A 16,024-nucleotide genomic window follows, 5' to 3' on the forward strand; every position below is an offset into this window, starting at 1 on the left:
CCCCAATGTCCATAATCCCACCCCCTTCTCCCAAACCCCCTCCCCCCAGCAACCCTCAGTTTGTTTTGTGAGATTAAGAGTCACTTATGGTTTGTCTCCCTCCCAATCCCATCTTGTTTCATTGATTCTTCTCCTACCCACTTAAGCCCCCATGTTGCATCACCACTTCCTCATATCAGGGAGATCATATGATAGTTGTCTTTCTCTGCTTGACTTATTTCGCTAAGCATGATACGCTCTAGTTCCATCCATGTTGTCGCAAATGGCAAGATTTCATTTCTTTTGATGGCTGCATAGTATTCCATTGTGTATATATACCACATCTTCTTGATCCATTCATCTGTTGATGGACATCTAGGTTCTTTCCATAGTTTGGCTATTGTGGACATTGCTGCTATAAACATTCGGGTGCACGTGCCCCTTTGGATCACTACGTTTATATCTTTAGGGTAAATACCCAATAGTGCAATTGCTGGGTCATAGGGCAGTTCTATTTTCAACATTTTGAGGAACCTCCATGCTGTTTTCCAGAGTGGCTGCACCAGCTTGCATTCCCACCAACAGTGTAGGAGGGTTCCCCTTTCTCGGCATCCTCGCCAGCATCTGTCATTTTCTGACTTGTTGATTTTAGCCATTCTGACTGGTGTGAGGTGATATCGCATTGTGGTTTTGATTTGTATTTCCCTGATGCCGAGTGATATGGAGCACTTTTTCATGTGTCTGTTGGCCATCTGGATGTCTTCTTTGCAGAAATGTCTGTTCATGTCCTCTGCCCATTTCTTGATTGGATTATTTGTTCTTTGGGTGTTGAGTTTGCTAAGTTCTTTATAGATTCTGGACACTAGTCCTTTATCTGATATGTCGTTTGCAAATGTCTTCTCCCATTCTGTCAGTTGTCTTTTGATTTTGTTAACTGTTTCCTTTGCTGTGCAAAAGCTTTTGATCTTGATGAAATCCCAATAGTTCATTTTTGCCCTTGCTTCCCTTGCCTTTGGCGTTGTTCCTAGGAAGATGTTGCTGCGGCTGAGGTCGAAGAGGTTGCTGCCTGTGTTCTCCTCAAGGATTTTGATGGATTCCTTTCGTACATTGAGGTCCTTCATCCATTTTGAGTCTATTTTTGTGTGTGGTGTAAGGAAATGGTCCAATTTCATTTTTCTGCATGTGGCTGTCCAGTTTTCCCAGCACCATTTATTGAAGAGGCTGTCTTTTTTCCATTGGACATTCTTTCCTGCTTTGTCGAAGATTAGTTGACCATAGAGTTGAGGGTCTATTTCTGGGCTCTCTATTCTGTTCCATTGATCTATGTGTCTGTTTTTGTGCCAGTACCATGCTGTCTTGATGATGACAGCTTTGTAATAGAGCTTGAAGTCCGGAATTGTGATGCCACCAACGTTGGCTTTCTTTTTCAATATCCCTTTGGCTATTCGAGGTCTTTTCTGGTTCCATATAAATTTTAGAATTATTTGTTCCATTTGGGAACAAATAATTTTTATTTTTTAAGATTTTATTTATTTATGTGACAGACAGAGATCACAAGCAGGCAGAGAGGCAGGGAGAGAGAGAGGGAGGAGGAGGCAGAGAGAGAGAGAGGAGGAAGCAGGCTCCCTGACAAGCAGAGAGCCCGACGTAGGGCTCAATCCACGACCCCGGGATCATGACCCGAGCAGAGGCGAGGTTTAACTCCAAGTATGATTTTTAATGGTTGTATAATTGAACTTAGTATTTGAATAGTTAACAAACATAAGGCAGTTTCAGTATAGTGAGAGTTTTCTGTTTTGGAGTTGGAACTGGGTATCAGTCTCCGCTCTGCTGTTTACCAGTTCTTTAAGGGCAAATTTTAATCACGGTCAAATTATATCTGTGAGCCTTTATTTTTCTTATTTCTAAAGCAGAGACAATAATAATTTCCTGACGTTATTGTGGCAACTTGATGAAATAGTATGGAAAGAACCTAGCAGAATGCCTGGCCATCGAAGTTACACAGTAACTATTAATATTCTCTTATCCCCAGCTCATTCTTAACACTTTATTAAAACAACTTTTATAAAAGCAAACAAAAAACAACTTTTATTCTTTTATTTTTTTTTCTTTAAATAGTAAAATCGTAATTTGCAAACAAAACGAAAGAAAACCTCTGGGTGCTGCATTATGCTTGAGGTCATTAGTTTCATATTTCGAAAATGGAGTGTTCTACCAGAATTCTTCAAGTTTATCCTTAATGAGTTATATTTACATAGTTTATCATAGGAGAAGTCTATAACTCTTAAGTAGGTAGGATTATTAATCACCTTTTTAAGAAACATTTTATATACAGTGATAAAAATTAAACCCTTTGGGCATGGCGCCCAGCAGAAATAGAAGCCCCAAATTCTTCCTTAAAAGGTAGACTTTATCATGGCCCAGAATGCATCAGTTAACTAGTAACAGACATAGGATACTACAAGCTTTAAAGAGGGTACATAATTTACAACCTGGCAAATAAAGCCTTTCCTCTAACATCAAAGCAAATGAGAATTGATGGAAAATGGCTGAAATGAGCCTTCCACATGTATAAGTACCCTTTAAGCAGTGCTTTTATAAATGTATTCCAGTTGAAACTAGTTTCTTCCCCCACCCAAGTTCAGTCAAGGTGATGGGTTTCTTTTCAGGAAATGTGAGTGGAGTATAACCAAAAAAAGTCTAACTGATAATGGAAGGGTATTGACTATAGAGAGTCAGAAGAGCAAGTGCTGTGACTAGCTGATGTGAGAGGACTGACTGGTAAATCCCTGTGATGGAGTTCATACATCAGACTGTCCCAGTATAAAGATATTATCTATTAGTTGATTCTTAATTAGGGGTCTTATGCATTATAATCTGGAAAGCTTTTAAAACTACTTTTGTCCAGGCCTCAATACATATAGACTGATTCAGAATCTGAGAGTAGGACCCAAGTATGAAGATATGGAAAAAGTGATTCCCCAAGGGATTCTGGTTATGTGTTTCTGGTTAACAACTTGTGCCATAAGATCACCATCTTCCTTGTTTTTTAATTTAATATTCACAAGACAACTTTCTGTTAATGATTTGGGTTGCCTTGTGGTTTCATATGACAGAATGCATAGACCAATTGGTTTAAATAGGCAGGTCTCCTTTGAAGGTCAATAAATTTATATTCTTAGTCTCTTAATTTGATGAGTATGGCTCATTTGCCTAGAGCTTAAGCATGTTGAGTTTCTGAACATGAAAATTTGTGCACTAGATCCTGGGTCTGTCTGTGGTCCTTTGATGATCTCTCCAAGATATCGACATTTTAGCAGACCTAATCTGAAGCAGCCAGCAATTGTCTCTTTCCCCTTCTATATCCCAGTAATATTAATATTTTAGGGCTTCAGGTATTTTTAATCAAGTGACTTTACCCAACTATTACTATATTTTGGGAATAAGCCAAATTAAAATTAGTACTTTGTGCCCAGCATCTTACACTAGAGGATTCACTGCCCTTAAGGTGTTCCTGGAATTATTATTATTATTATTATTTTAAAGATTTTATTTATTTATTTGACAAAGATCACAAGTAGAGATCACAAGTAGGCATAGAGGCAGGCAGAGAGAGAGAGAGGAGGAAGCAGGCTCCCTGCTGAGCAGAGCACCCGATGCGGGACTTGATCCCAGGACCCTGAGATCATGACCTGAGCCGAAGGCAGCGGCTCAACCCATTGAGCCACCCAGGTGCCCCTATTATTATTTTTTTTTAAAGATTGATTTACTTATTTGAAAGAAAGAGCCTGCATGTGAGCCGGGTGGTGGTGGATGGTGGGTGGTTGGTGGGGCTCTGGGGGAAGGGGTAAAGGGAGAGAGAGAATCTAAGAAGATTCCCTGCTGAATGTGGAGCCTGAGGTGGGGCTCGGTCCCAGGACCCTGAGATCATGACCTGAGCCAAAATCTGGAGTCCGATGCTTAATTGACTGAGCCTCCCAGGCACCCCGTTCCTGGAATTATTAAAGAGGGAATACAGTACACATGAAAACATAGGGAAATATAATAAAGTATATAGTTAACTTCCCAAATAAGGTCAAAGCCGAAGTGTACTTTGTAACTATAAAGTTTAAGAGTAAGTGTCTGCCACGTCCCCCAAAAAAGGGCTGTAAATCACAAGGTAGAACTTGCAATGGATCCTTAAGTATTTACAGGATTGAGATAATTGGACAGGAAAATGAGGAAGCATTCTTGACAGGTGGAGTAGGTTGAACAAAGTTTTAAAAACAGTAATAAATCCAGTAAGTGTGGAAGAAATTGAGGAGACCAGCCAGTCTCAGAAATTTAATATAAAAAGTGCTGTAGGGGCACCTGGGTGGCTAAGTCGATAAGTGTTGGCCTTTGGCTCAGGTCATGATCCAGGTGTCCTGGGCTCCCTGCTCAGCAGGAAGACTGGTTTTCCTCTCCTAGTCCCCCTGCTTGTGTTCCCTCTCTTGTTAGGTCTCTCTCTGTCCAATAAATAAATAAATAAATAAAATCTTTTAAAAAAATAAATGAAAAGTGATGTAGTTATTAATAAGTGTATTTCTGGTTAAGTATTCACATGTTAGCTAGGTACTTTTGGAGGAGGAACTTCAGAGATACTGATAACCATAAGCACTTTGGAATAAAACTATTCTAAAAACTGCTGGTAATATAAACAAAAATAGTATAGGTAAGATTACATGATTACATATCTCTGTTAACTTAGGCAGAATTATTCCTTCGTGCAGAAGAAATTAAGATTGAGTAAACTCTTATGCTGGTTTCTGAATATAACCCAGGAGGTGCTGTGAGAAGCTCACAAATGTCGGAAAGAAAAATAACAGAGGGAAGGAGAGGAGAGAGAAAAAAGCAGCACCGGTGATGAGAAATCTCAGGGTTTTGGAGAAAACCAATGTTATAAAATGTTTGGACCCCATTTTCCTCTCTTTTTAATTTCTCTGCTGTCCCTTCTCCTCTTCCCAAGGAACACATGGGCAGTAATGCTGCCCTTGTAGGGTGAAGATCATCCGCACTAGCGGACTGCATCAGGGTTGCTCTGTAATTAACTCAGTGGGAGGCAAGTTACCTTTTTCAAAAATGACCAAATCAGTAAGCTCTAAAGATGTACATAATAGCTAGGTTGGTCTTCTCAGGTAGCTATTCATCTTTACTTTCAACCCCATAATTTTAGCATTTTCCCCCCTCCTAATTAACAAACATGAACCAGTGTTAACAGTTATCCTTTTGAATAGGAGAAAGAATATAGCTCAACTTGGGATGGAAATGAAGAAAGGACTCTCTATGAAGGCTTGGTAGATGTGTTCCCTGCTGATTACAACCCCCTCATGTTTACCGAGGAAGAGTCTGGAAAACTACAGGTGCTGTTGAAGCTCTTAGCGGTTATCCATGAACTTCGTCCTACTGAAAAGTAAGAGGTCAATTTAATAAACTTGCTTATAAATGCTCATGGAATTTTGGCTCAGGCTATGACCTTCCTTCCTCTCTTCCCTCCTTCTTTGGGGTTATGGTCTTTATTTAAGAAAAACTAAATCTAAAGCAAATACATAATATTCACAAAAACCCAGAGATATCTTTTGATATTTAAACACCTAATTTTTTCCTTAGTCTCTTTCAGAATCCTTTCTTTTTTTCTGGCCTTCAAATGTTCACCCTTCTTTGGGGTTTCTCTGTAGCCTTGTTCTTGCTGCAAACACCCTTTCTTGGTTATTTCTGTTCCCCATCATTTCACCTCTCAGACATACAGTATTTGACCCCAAGTCTGTATCTCTTGTCCAGCCCTGCCTTCTTGTTCCCGAGTCCTCATTTCTTACTGTTCAGTGGACATCCAAATCTCTCTTGATGTCATATCAGACTTTAAGCTACAGTTATCTCCAACATCATTATTTGCCATTGGAAACCTGATCCTTTCCCATCATTCCTTGGCTTGATGAATGGCAGCAAAATCCATGCAGAAATCTAGTTTTTCTAGATTCACTTTTCTTCTTCACTTACCCAACATTGTCAGTCACTAGAGTCTATTGTTATTTCTTTTTTTTTTCCTTAAAGATTTTATTTATTGATTTGACAGAGATCACAAGAAGGCAGAGAGGCAGACAGAGAGAGAGGAGGAAGTAGGCTCCCCAGTGAGCAGAGAGCCCTATGTGTGGCTCGATCCCAGGACCCCGGGATCATGACCTGAGCCGAAGGCAGAGGGTTAACCCACTGAGCCACCCAGGTGCCCCTGGTTGTCATTTCTTAATTGTGGACTCCGCCTCCTTTCTGGTACCAAGGCTTTTGTTCTGACTCTTGTAAATAATGATTTGGGTTATGATGGTATTTTCTAAATTACTTTCCTCTTTCAACCTTATTACATATCAACATGGCCCTAAATTACATTTCTAAAATACAAATGTGAACGTATCACTCTCCTCAAAATCCTTCAAAGACTCCGAATTGTCTTCCAGGAATTTCTAAAATCTTCAGCACATTTGGCAAGACTTTTCACGATCTGGCGAATGCCTTATTTTCTGGTCTCATTTCCTACCACTCCTTCACACTTACCATGTGGTCCAGTCATACCACACTGACCATCACTGGCTCTGGTTTTCACTGTCTGCTTTCACTTGTTGCAGATGCCTGTGCCTCCATGACCTTCACTTCTCATTCATCTGGCCATCTTTTTCTCTTTTAGCTCAGATACATTCTCCTTTTGGAAGACCCTGGCCTCAGACTGAGTTAGCTGTCCCTCTTCTTTTTTTTTTTTTTTTTCAAGATTTTTATTTATTTGTCAGAGAGAGAGAGAGAGCACACAAGCAGGCAGGAATGGAGAGAGAAGCAGGCTCCCTGCCAAGTAAGGAGCCTGATGTGGGTCTTGATCCCAGGACCCTGGGATCATGACCTGAGCTGAAGGCAGCGGCTTAACCCACTGAGCCATCCAGGTGTCCCAGATGTCCCTCTTCTGTACCCCCTTTGTATCCTGTAACCGCCTCTTACAGAGCTCTTCTCACATCGTATTATGATCATTAGTTTTCTTATCTATCAGTACTTATAGTACAGGGACTGTGTCTTATCTGTCTTTGTATCCAAACTATGTTTGTGAATTAAGGCAAAAATACATAGAAAAGATTGCAAAATAGTAATTACATTTAATTGTTAATGGATCTTGCTTAACCTCTTCAGAGCATTTATAATACCGTTTGACTTGTGGATATGGATGGTTTATTTTTCATAACAATGAAGGAATTAAGGAAACTTTCTGTGAAGTGTTTAATACATTTAATTAAAATGTTTTATTAGATAATATTTCTTTTTTTTTTTTTTTACATTTTATTTATTTGTCTGATAGTGAGAAAGAGAGAGAGAGAGCACACACACAAGCAGCAGGCAGAGGGAGAAGCAGGCCCTCTGCTGAGCAGGGAGCCCGATGCGGGGCTTGATCCCAGGACCCTGGAATCATGACCTGAGCCGAAGGCAGACACTTAATGACTGAGCCACCCAGGCGCCCCTAGATAATATTTCACATGTGAATATGTGCAGATTGTGGGGACATGTGGGTTGCTCATTTGATTAAGCAACAAGCTCTTGATTTTGGCTTGGGTCATGATCTCAGGGTCCTAGGATTGAGTCCTGAGTCGGGCTCCACACCCAGCATGGAGTCTGTTTGAGGCTCTTTCTTTCTCTCCCTCAGTCCCTCTCCCTACTTACTCTCTCTCTCTTTCTCAAATAAATAAATCTTAAAGAAATATGTGCAGATTTTGATCTAGTTTGAATTTATGAGTGTAAACTTTTACTCTGACCTAACTATTTGCATTTTTAAAAATTGGATCTTTTTTTCCTCTTCTGAGGAGGAGGGGACAGGTGATGGTCATTGGACAAGGAATAATGAGTGAATAGTTTTAGAGGGAACAAGAAGAGATAAGACAATATGTGTGAAAATTTATCCTTGAAATGTTGGAAGGTTTCCTTCTTGGGGGGGGGAAGAAAGGAATGATGAGAAAAAGCATAATTTAGAGGTAGAGTTGGGATAGGGTCATTTTTCTTTTTTTAAGATTTTTAAAAAATTTATTTGACAGGGCACCTGGGTGGCTCAGTGGGTTAAAGCCTCTGCCTTCGGCTCAGGTCATGATCTCGGGGTCCTGGGATCGAGCCCCGCATTGGGCTCTCTGCTCAGCAGGAAGCCTGCCCCCCCACTCTGCCTGCCTCTCTGCCTACTTGTGATTTCTGTCAAATAAATAAATAAAATTTAAAAAAAAATTTATTTGACAGACAGAGATCACAAGTAGGCAGAGAGGCAGGCAAAGAGAGATTGAGAGAGAAGGAAGCAGGCTCTTTGCTGAGCAGAGAGCCTGATGTGGGGCTCAATCCCAGGACCCTGGGATCATGACCTGAGCCAAAGGCAGAAGCTTTAACCCACTGAGCCACCCAGGTTTCCTAAGGGACAGGGTCATTTTGATTGCTTGTGGGTCCCTACGGAAACCATATCCTGCTTTGTCCCATGGGAGAAGCTGAGGCACTTCCATCAGTGGCAGAGGTTGGGTGTTCTGTTGCTTTATATTATCTGAAGAGATCCACAGCCCCTCTCCCCAATGCCCTTTTTACAATTGTGGTAAGATACACACAACATAAATTTACCATATTAACTGTTGCTAAGTGTATTGTTCAGTAGTGGTAGGTTCATTCACGTTGTTGTGCAACCAATCCCCAGAACTCTTTCATCTTGCAAAACAAGTATCTAGTATCTAACAACCCCCCAGTCTTGCCTCCCCCTCAGCTCCTGGCAGTCACCCTTCTACTTTCTGTCTCTGTGAAATTGACTATTCCAGGTACCTCATAAAAGTGGAGTCCTACAGTATATTGTCTTTCGTGACTGGATTATTTCACTTAGTTTAACATCATCGAGCTTCATCCAGATTGTAGCACGCATCAGATTTTCTTTCCTTTTAAAGGCTGTATAATAGCCCATTGTATGTCTTTTCCACATTTCGTTTATCCATTCATCTGTTAATGGGCGCTTGGGTTGCTTCCACCTTTCAGCTATTGTGAATAATGCTGTTGTGAACATGGGTGTACAAATATCTCTCAAGACCTGGCTTTTGGGGGCATGTGGATGGCTCAGTTGGTTAAGCATCCATCTCTTGATCTCAGCTCAGGTCTTGATCTCAGGGTCATGAGTTTGAGCCCTGTGCTGGGGTCAATGCTGGGTGTAGAGCTTAAGAAAAAAGCTCTAAGAAAAAAAGAAAAAGGACCCTGCTTTCAGTTCTTTTGAATATATACCCAAAGTGGAATTGTTGGGTTATTTGGCAATTCTTTTAAAAATTTCTTGAGGAGGCGCCTGAACAGCTCAGTTGGTTAAGTGACTTGCCTTCGGCTCAGGTCATGGTCCTGGAGTCCTGGGATCGAGTCCCGCATCTGGCTCGGTGCTCTGCAGCGAGTCTGCTTCTCCCTCTCATCCTCTCCCTTCTCATGCTCACTCTCTTTCTCTCAAATAAATAAATAAAATTAAAAAAAAATTAAATTTCTTCAGGAACCACCATACTGCTTTTCATTGCAGCTACACCATTTTACATTCCCTCCAACAGTGCATAAGGTCTCTAATTTCTCCACATTTTCACAAACATGATGATCTTCTGTTTTTTTTTGATAACAGCCATCCTAATGGATGTGAGATGGTATCTCACTGTGGTTTGAATTTCCATTTTTCTATTTATTTATTTGACAGAGAGATCACAAGTAGACAGAGAGGCAGGCAGAGAGAGAGAGAGAGAGAGAAGCAGGCTCCCTGCTGAGCAGAGAGCCCCATGCGGGACTCGATCCCAGGACCCTGAGATCATGATCCGAGCCGAAGGCAGCGGCTTAACCCACTGAGCCACCCAGGCGCCCTGAATTTCCATTTTTCTGATGATGAGTGATGTTGGGCAACTTTTCAACTATTTGCTGGCCGTTTGTATATTTCCACTGGAGAAATGTTTAGTCAAGTCCTTTGCCATTTTCTAATTGAGTTGCTTTTCAGGTGGTGAGTTATGGCTAACTGGGTGTAGAGAGACCAGGCTTTCCAGGGCTGGGCTGCCTATGCACAAACATTCTAAGCCTTTAAAGATATGTAGCTAAAAGTAACGGTGTTTGGTTTCAGGGGTAGTATTAAGTCTTTGCTGTAACTGCTGTGTTACCATTAACTTGAACCAGACAGTTACATTTTAGGTCTTCAGGAAGAACTCTTCTAGCACATACAGTGTTTTTGTGCAGGTTAAGATGTATTAGAACTGGGTGGAGGCATATCTGAGAACTCTTGACCAAGTTTTATGGAATTTTAATTTTTTAAAGATTTTATTTATTTATTTGACAGAGAGAGAGATCACAAGTAGACAGAGAGGCAGGCAGAGGGAGAGGGAGAAGCAGGCTCCTTGCTGAGCAGAGAGCCCGATGTGGGGCTCGATCCCAGGACCCTGAGACCATGACCTGAGCAGAAAGCAGAGGCTTAACCCACTGAGCCACCCAGGTGCCCCTATAGAATTTTTGAAGAGGAAATTTCAACTATAAAAACACTTATTTTCCCTTCTGGTTGTTGCCTTCAATGCACCTGGCTTTAAGGCTTGGCTAGCCAGAGTTAATGCTGTAGTGTAGCCTCCAAGCATCACTTGGAGGGAGACTTGTGCTGGGGGCCCCTTGCACTCTACCTGACTGCCTTGGCTACAGATTTCAGCTACTTTAGGGGACAGTCTCATGAACATAAAAATAATAGCCTTGTTTCAAAGTGGTATGTACTTGTGTGTGTGTGTATGTGTGTGTCTGTCTGAAATTCTTTACCAAGACAGTCACCTCTCCTGTCCATCTACATCTAGCCTTGTAAGAACTTGTTGGGGGAAAATATTAAACCACAATTTTTTTTCTGTTTAGTGAAGTTATATAGAAAAAACTATGTTTAGATAGTGTTATTCATCCCTGTACTATTGCCAGGTGAACTGGGGAAACCTTCAGGCCCTAAAGCCTCCATTTTGCCCACCCTGGGACGTTACCAGAGGCTCTCAGTCTTGTCACAGTAAAAGAATTTGGGACGGTCTAGACACAGTGGTTGAATGTAAATAAAGTTGAATGTAAATTAAAAAAAAGTGTAAATAATGAAAAGTGGTTGAATGTAAATAAAATTAAAAAATGTAAGTAAAGAGTTTTTAAAGTGAGAGTTCACTCTGGAGATGTGAAAGTGGGTGAGCTCAAGGGAGAAATTCGGATTTCTATCTTTTATTGACAATTGTTATCTGAGGGGTGGAGCATTTATTATTTGGAGAGGGGGTTTCTTTGGGAGCAGGATTTCATACCATTTCTCCCTTACCTGGTCAGGTTCTCAGACCTTCTTTGTTTTGGCCTGTCTGGTTTGATCTGGCTTCTTGTGGCTTTGTTTGTGGAATGTTGCTAGGTTACTAGCTTTCCTGGCAACATGTCTTGACCACCACCCGCCCTCCTCATTCCCTCCAACCTTTGCTGGCCTCCAGGCACCTAAAAAGCCTGTTAAAGCCTAACTGCTTTCTGTAACAGTAATAGAAGAGGAAGAAGAAAAAGAAGAAAAAATGATTGAAATAATAGTATAGGAATTGTGGTAGATTGCAAAAATGGTCTAAGTTCTCCTCCATGTATCCATGTTCCTTTGCTAGATAGTTTTGAGTGATTTCCCACTGTGACTCTGAGCTCAGCCGTATGACTTGCATTGGACCATGCAGTGTTGGCAAATGTAGCACAAAAAGGAACTCGCAGAGATTTTGTGCACTGGGGCTCGTCCTCCCTTGGGTTCCTGGAGCGTTTCTGTCACCATGTGACTAAGCTTTGGCTAGCCTGGTGAGGAGGTCAGCTGGTCCCCAGTTGACCAGGCAGCTCACTGCAGATACTTGAGTCAGCCTAGCCACAACTAGCAGAGGAACCTGTTAGCTGTGTCCAGCCTAAATTGCCAACCTCCTGTTATTATTTATTTATATATTTATTTATTTATATATAAAAAATAGGCTCCATGCACAGGGTGGAACCTAGTATGGGGCTTGAACTCATGACCCTGAGATTAAGACCTGAGCTGAGACCAAGAGTCAGACACTCAACTGACTGAGCCACCCAAAAAAACAAAATTCAAACAAGTAAGTTTGAAGATCTAATTGGTTTTTATTCATGAGTCAGGCAGCATCCCATCTAGCAAGAAAGTAGAGGAGAGCTCTGCTGAGCTTAACTAATGAAAGGTTTTGAAGGCAGAAAGGGGGGTGGGAAGGAATTTATTAGCAAGGAATCATTATTTAAGCAGGGTTGCCATCCCAAGGGGAGGGGAAGGGATCTATCAGTAAATTTCCTAGTATAGACCAGGAAATTCCATGTAAACTGGTTGAAGGTTACATTCCTGAGGGACTTAAAACTGTAATTAGGTTAGTTATTAAGTCTTGGTTTCTGACTTGGGGTCTTGACCTAAGTGATGCTGTTTTGGGTCTGGGTGTTCTTTTTAATACTACAGTTTGTGAGCTAAATATAAAAGAAATTGTTTTTATTTGAAGACACTGAATTTTGGGATGGTTTGTTATGTAGCAAAAAGCAACTGGTACAGAAATACAAATTGAAAATGTTGGATTATCCATTCCTTCTTAGCATAGATCATTTTAAAAATTTTAACTTTAAAATTTGCTTTATTTTTTTAGATTTCTACTGCTAATAATGTATATATGTAGAAGAAATATTCTTGACTTTATTTATTTATTTTTGCTTAATTATTGAACTTCAGTTATTGTAATAAATACTAGTTTTACTTTTTATATTATTTTATGGTTTATGGTTTAAAATTTTATTTTTTGAGATGTTAAAAGGCTCCTAATAAAGCAGAAGTCCCCAGTTCCTTTCTCCCTCTGCCTCCAGTTTCTCAGTACAACGGCCGGCTCGCCCAGTGTGTTGACAGCTCAGTGCTGTTTCCTGGGTTTCACTGTAGTAGCTTCCTAAGAAAGAAGAGATGGGCGGTAAATCGTTTTTACTTCCTGTGTGTCTGAAACTTAGTACTTGACTGACAACTTCGTGTAGTTGTAAAATTCTCAAGTGAAATCGTGTTCTCTTAGAATTTTGAAGGGGTACTTTACATATCTTCTAGCTTTCCAGGTTGAGAAGTATGATGCCTTTCTGATTTTCATTCTTTGCATGTGACTTGTGTTTTCAAAGTCCAGAGTGCTAATCACTACACCATGGCACCACCACAACCACCAATTTTCTTCATGAGAGCTCTAGCAGCTTTTCATTTCTCGTGCTTTGAGTTACAATCTTGATGTGCCTTAATATGGATCATTTTTTCACTTATTGAGCTGGGTGCTTTAGTAGGTCCTTTCAATCTGAAGACTTCATGTCTGGGAAATATTTTCTTTCTCTCAAAACAATTTCTTTTGTTTTCTTTGGAATTTTTGTCAGATATTGAACCTCATTAACTGATTCTCTAATTCTTTTATCTTTTCTCTCCTAATGGATATCACTTTTTTTTTTAAAGATTTTACTTATTTGTTAAAGAGAGAGCACGAGCAGGGCAGAGGCCCAGAGGAAGAGGGAGAAGCAGACTCCTTGCTGAGCAGGCAGCGCAGTGGGGGCTCAGTGTCAGGACTCCGAGATCACAACCTGAGCCAAAGACAGACACGTTACTGACTGAGCCACCCATGTGCTCCATCACTTTTTCATTTTTTCATCTGTTGCCTGGCATCATCTCTTTTTACTGTGTTCCAACTCTCCTGTTAAATTTTTATTTTGGTTGTCATTTAAAAAATTTCTAAGATACTTTCTGATTCTTGATGGTTCTTTTTTATTGCCTCCTCTTCTTGTGAATGCTGTTTCTTACTTGAGGATATTAATTATTTTCTTAAAGTTGTCTCCTCTTTCCTCCATTGCTCTGTTTATTTCTTTTGGTTTTATTTTTCATTTTGGAGCCGCACCTCAAATAGTTGTTGATTCTTGGTGTTCATATTTAAGTGTGATGCAGTAAAACATTAATTGAACAGTCTGTATCGGGGCAGGGTGGTTGACTGGTGGCCCTCCCTGGGTAATTAGGCGGTGAGCTGGCTGGACCTTTTCTCTGTGGTCATTTAAATCATCCCAGAGATGAATCTTTTTGGGGGTGGGATGTGAGAGGGATGCCAAGGCTATAAGTATTCTGGTAGTTGGCAATAAAAGAGAACTACAATCTTACCATTCCGTATGTAGATGTTCATTTTGATCTGTTACTATATCCTTTCCTTCTAGAGTCCCCTGGTCTCAGTTTTTTTTTGTTTTTGTTTTTGTTTTTTTTCTTCAGAGAATAAACACACTAGATGAGAAAGAATAGTTTGTTGGATACATGGGAGTAGTGGATGGGTTCCAGTGCTCTAATATTAGCGTAGTCTAAACTCCTTCCTCCTGAGGTGTCTTAAGATTCTCCGATGTGAATAAACTTGCGCTTTTTTTTTTTTTTAATTAGAATCTCCCTCTTTGGATTTTACATTTTCTATACTCCCTAAGCAGGTCACCATTCCATTTCTCTCTGTTTTCACATAAAAGTATCTCTTTGTTTTATCAAAGGCTATGTTATTTCTCTTTCTCATTTTGTTGTTTTTAGGGTGGCTTCAGAGAGGTGAAGAAAGCAGAAACATCTTTATTCCATATTTTAAAGCTGGAAGTCTCTTAGATGTTGATATAAAAATTGAATTTGAAGGAGAACCTGTGTTTTAATTATATAAGGTCATTGCTGCATGTTTTATAAATATCACTGATAGTATCACTGTAGTATTTTCCTTCAGTTAAAAAATCCAATATTGCTTTAAAATTGTATATAAAGACTCTTTCTTTTTGATTTCCAGGGTGGTGTTGGTATCCAACTATACACAAACCTTGAATATTCTACAAGAAGTATGCAAGCGTCATGGATATACTTATACGAGGCTTGATGGACAAACACCAGTCTTTGAAAGACAGAAAATTGTTGATGGCTTCAATAGTAAATACTCTTCTGATTTTATTTTTTTGTTAAGTTCCAAAGCTGGTGGTGTGGGACTTAACCTTATTGGAGGATCTCACTTAATTCTCTATGACATTGATTGGAATCCAGCCACTGATATCCAGGTATGACTATTTGTGCATTAGAGAAACAGTATAGAATGCAAACTGGGGATCCTGTTCCTGCTGGGGATTAGGAGGTATGATGCGGATGGTGATAACTGCTGTGTGTTAGGGCCTTACTTTCTTTTAGGCACTCTGCTAAATGCTTTACATCTATTTAATCTTCACCATAGTCCTGCAAGTGTGGATATTATTAGACCTAGTTTACAGATGAAGAGATGGAAGCTTGTTCTGAGCCACATAGCTTATGAGAGGCAGGGCCAGGATTCAGACCCAAACCTGTGTATCTCTTGTCTGTACTTCACTGCACAGTTGGGCCTTTGGGATGCCCATGACTACTAGGGAAAGGCAATAATGTGTTGTAGATGCAATTATCAGTGTTTGTGCAGGGTATAGTAAAGATACTAAGCTAGCTTATGTAGGAAAATATTTTAGAAGGAGCTTTTGGTTTTCTTTAGAATACAGTCCATCGGCATGTACCTTCAGATTTCTACCTATGGATTTGCATCTCATTTGGTGTCTGTGTTGGGGAACCCGAAGACAACCTTCAGGTTCAGTGATTACTAGAAAGACTCATAGAACAAAGAAAAACAGCTATCCTTATAGTTATTGTTTATTACAGTGAAAGGATACAGTCTAAAATCAGTAAAGGTAAAAGGCCCATGGGGATTTCAGGACACAAGACGCGCAAGCTTCCAGCTGTCATCATTCACTGATGTTGTATGGATGATACTTAATTCTGCCAGCATCCGTGAGTGACGATACCTGTCGAAATACTGCCGTCTGGAGAAGTTCGCTCAAGTCTTTGTGTCCAGAGATTTTGTTGGAGGTTGGAGTACCAGTGTAACTGACTAAGTTGCTCTTATCACAGGGGCTTAGAGTGTATCCCCAGGAGCTGGTGGAAGGTGAGACTTGTCTTTAGAGTGTGTGGGGTTTGAACACTAGCTCTCTACACTAT

The 16,024-nt window shown here is 40.3% G+C and overlaps 1 protein-coding gene across 3 annotated transcripts in view; it reads left to right on the top strand.

The window, feature by feature from the left end:
- The window catches only part of RAD54B (RAD54 homolog B), a 79,171-nt gene that overhangs the window by 56,963 nt on the left and 6,184 nt on the right, over positions 1-16,024 (top strand). For all 3 annotated transcript variants that reach the window (XM_045075815.1, XM_045075816.1, XM_004768557.3), the window contains 2 exons: positions 5,235-5,410; positions 14,808-15,069. In XM_045075815.1, the coding sequence (XP_044931750.1) occupies positions 5,235-5,410; positions 14,808-15,069 (438 nt within the window). The remainder of the gene's footprint in view (positions 1-5,234; positions 5,411-14,807; positions 15,070-16,024) is intronic.

The sequence above is a fragment of the Mustela putorius genome, unplaced genomic scaffold (assembly GCF_011764305.1).
Source record: "Mustela putorius furo isolate JIRA1106 unplaced genomic scaffold, ASM1176430v1.1 tig00000163_pilon_pilon_pilon, whole genome shotgun sequence".
NCBI classification, from domain to species: Eukaryota; Metazoa; Chordata; class Mammalia; order Carnivora; family Mustelidae; genus Mustela; species Mustela putorius.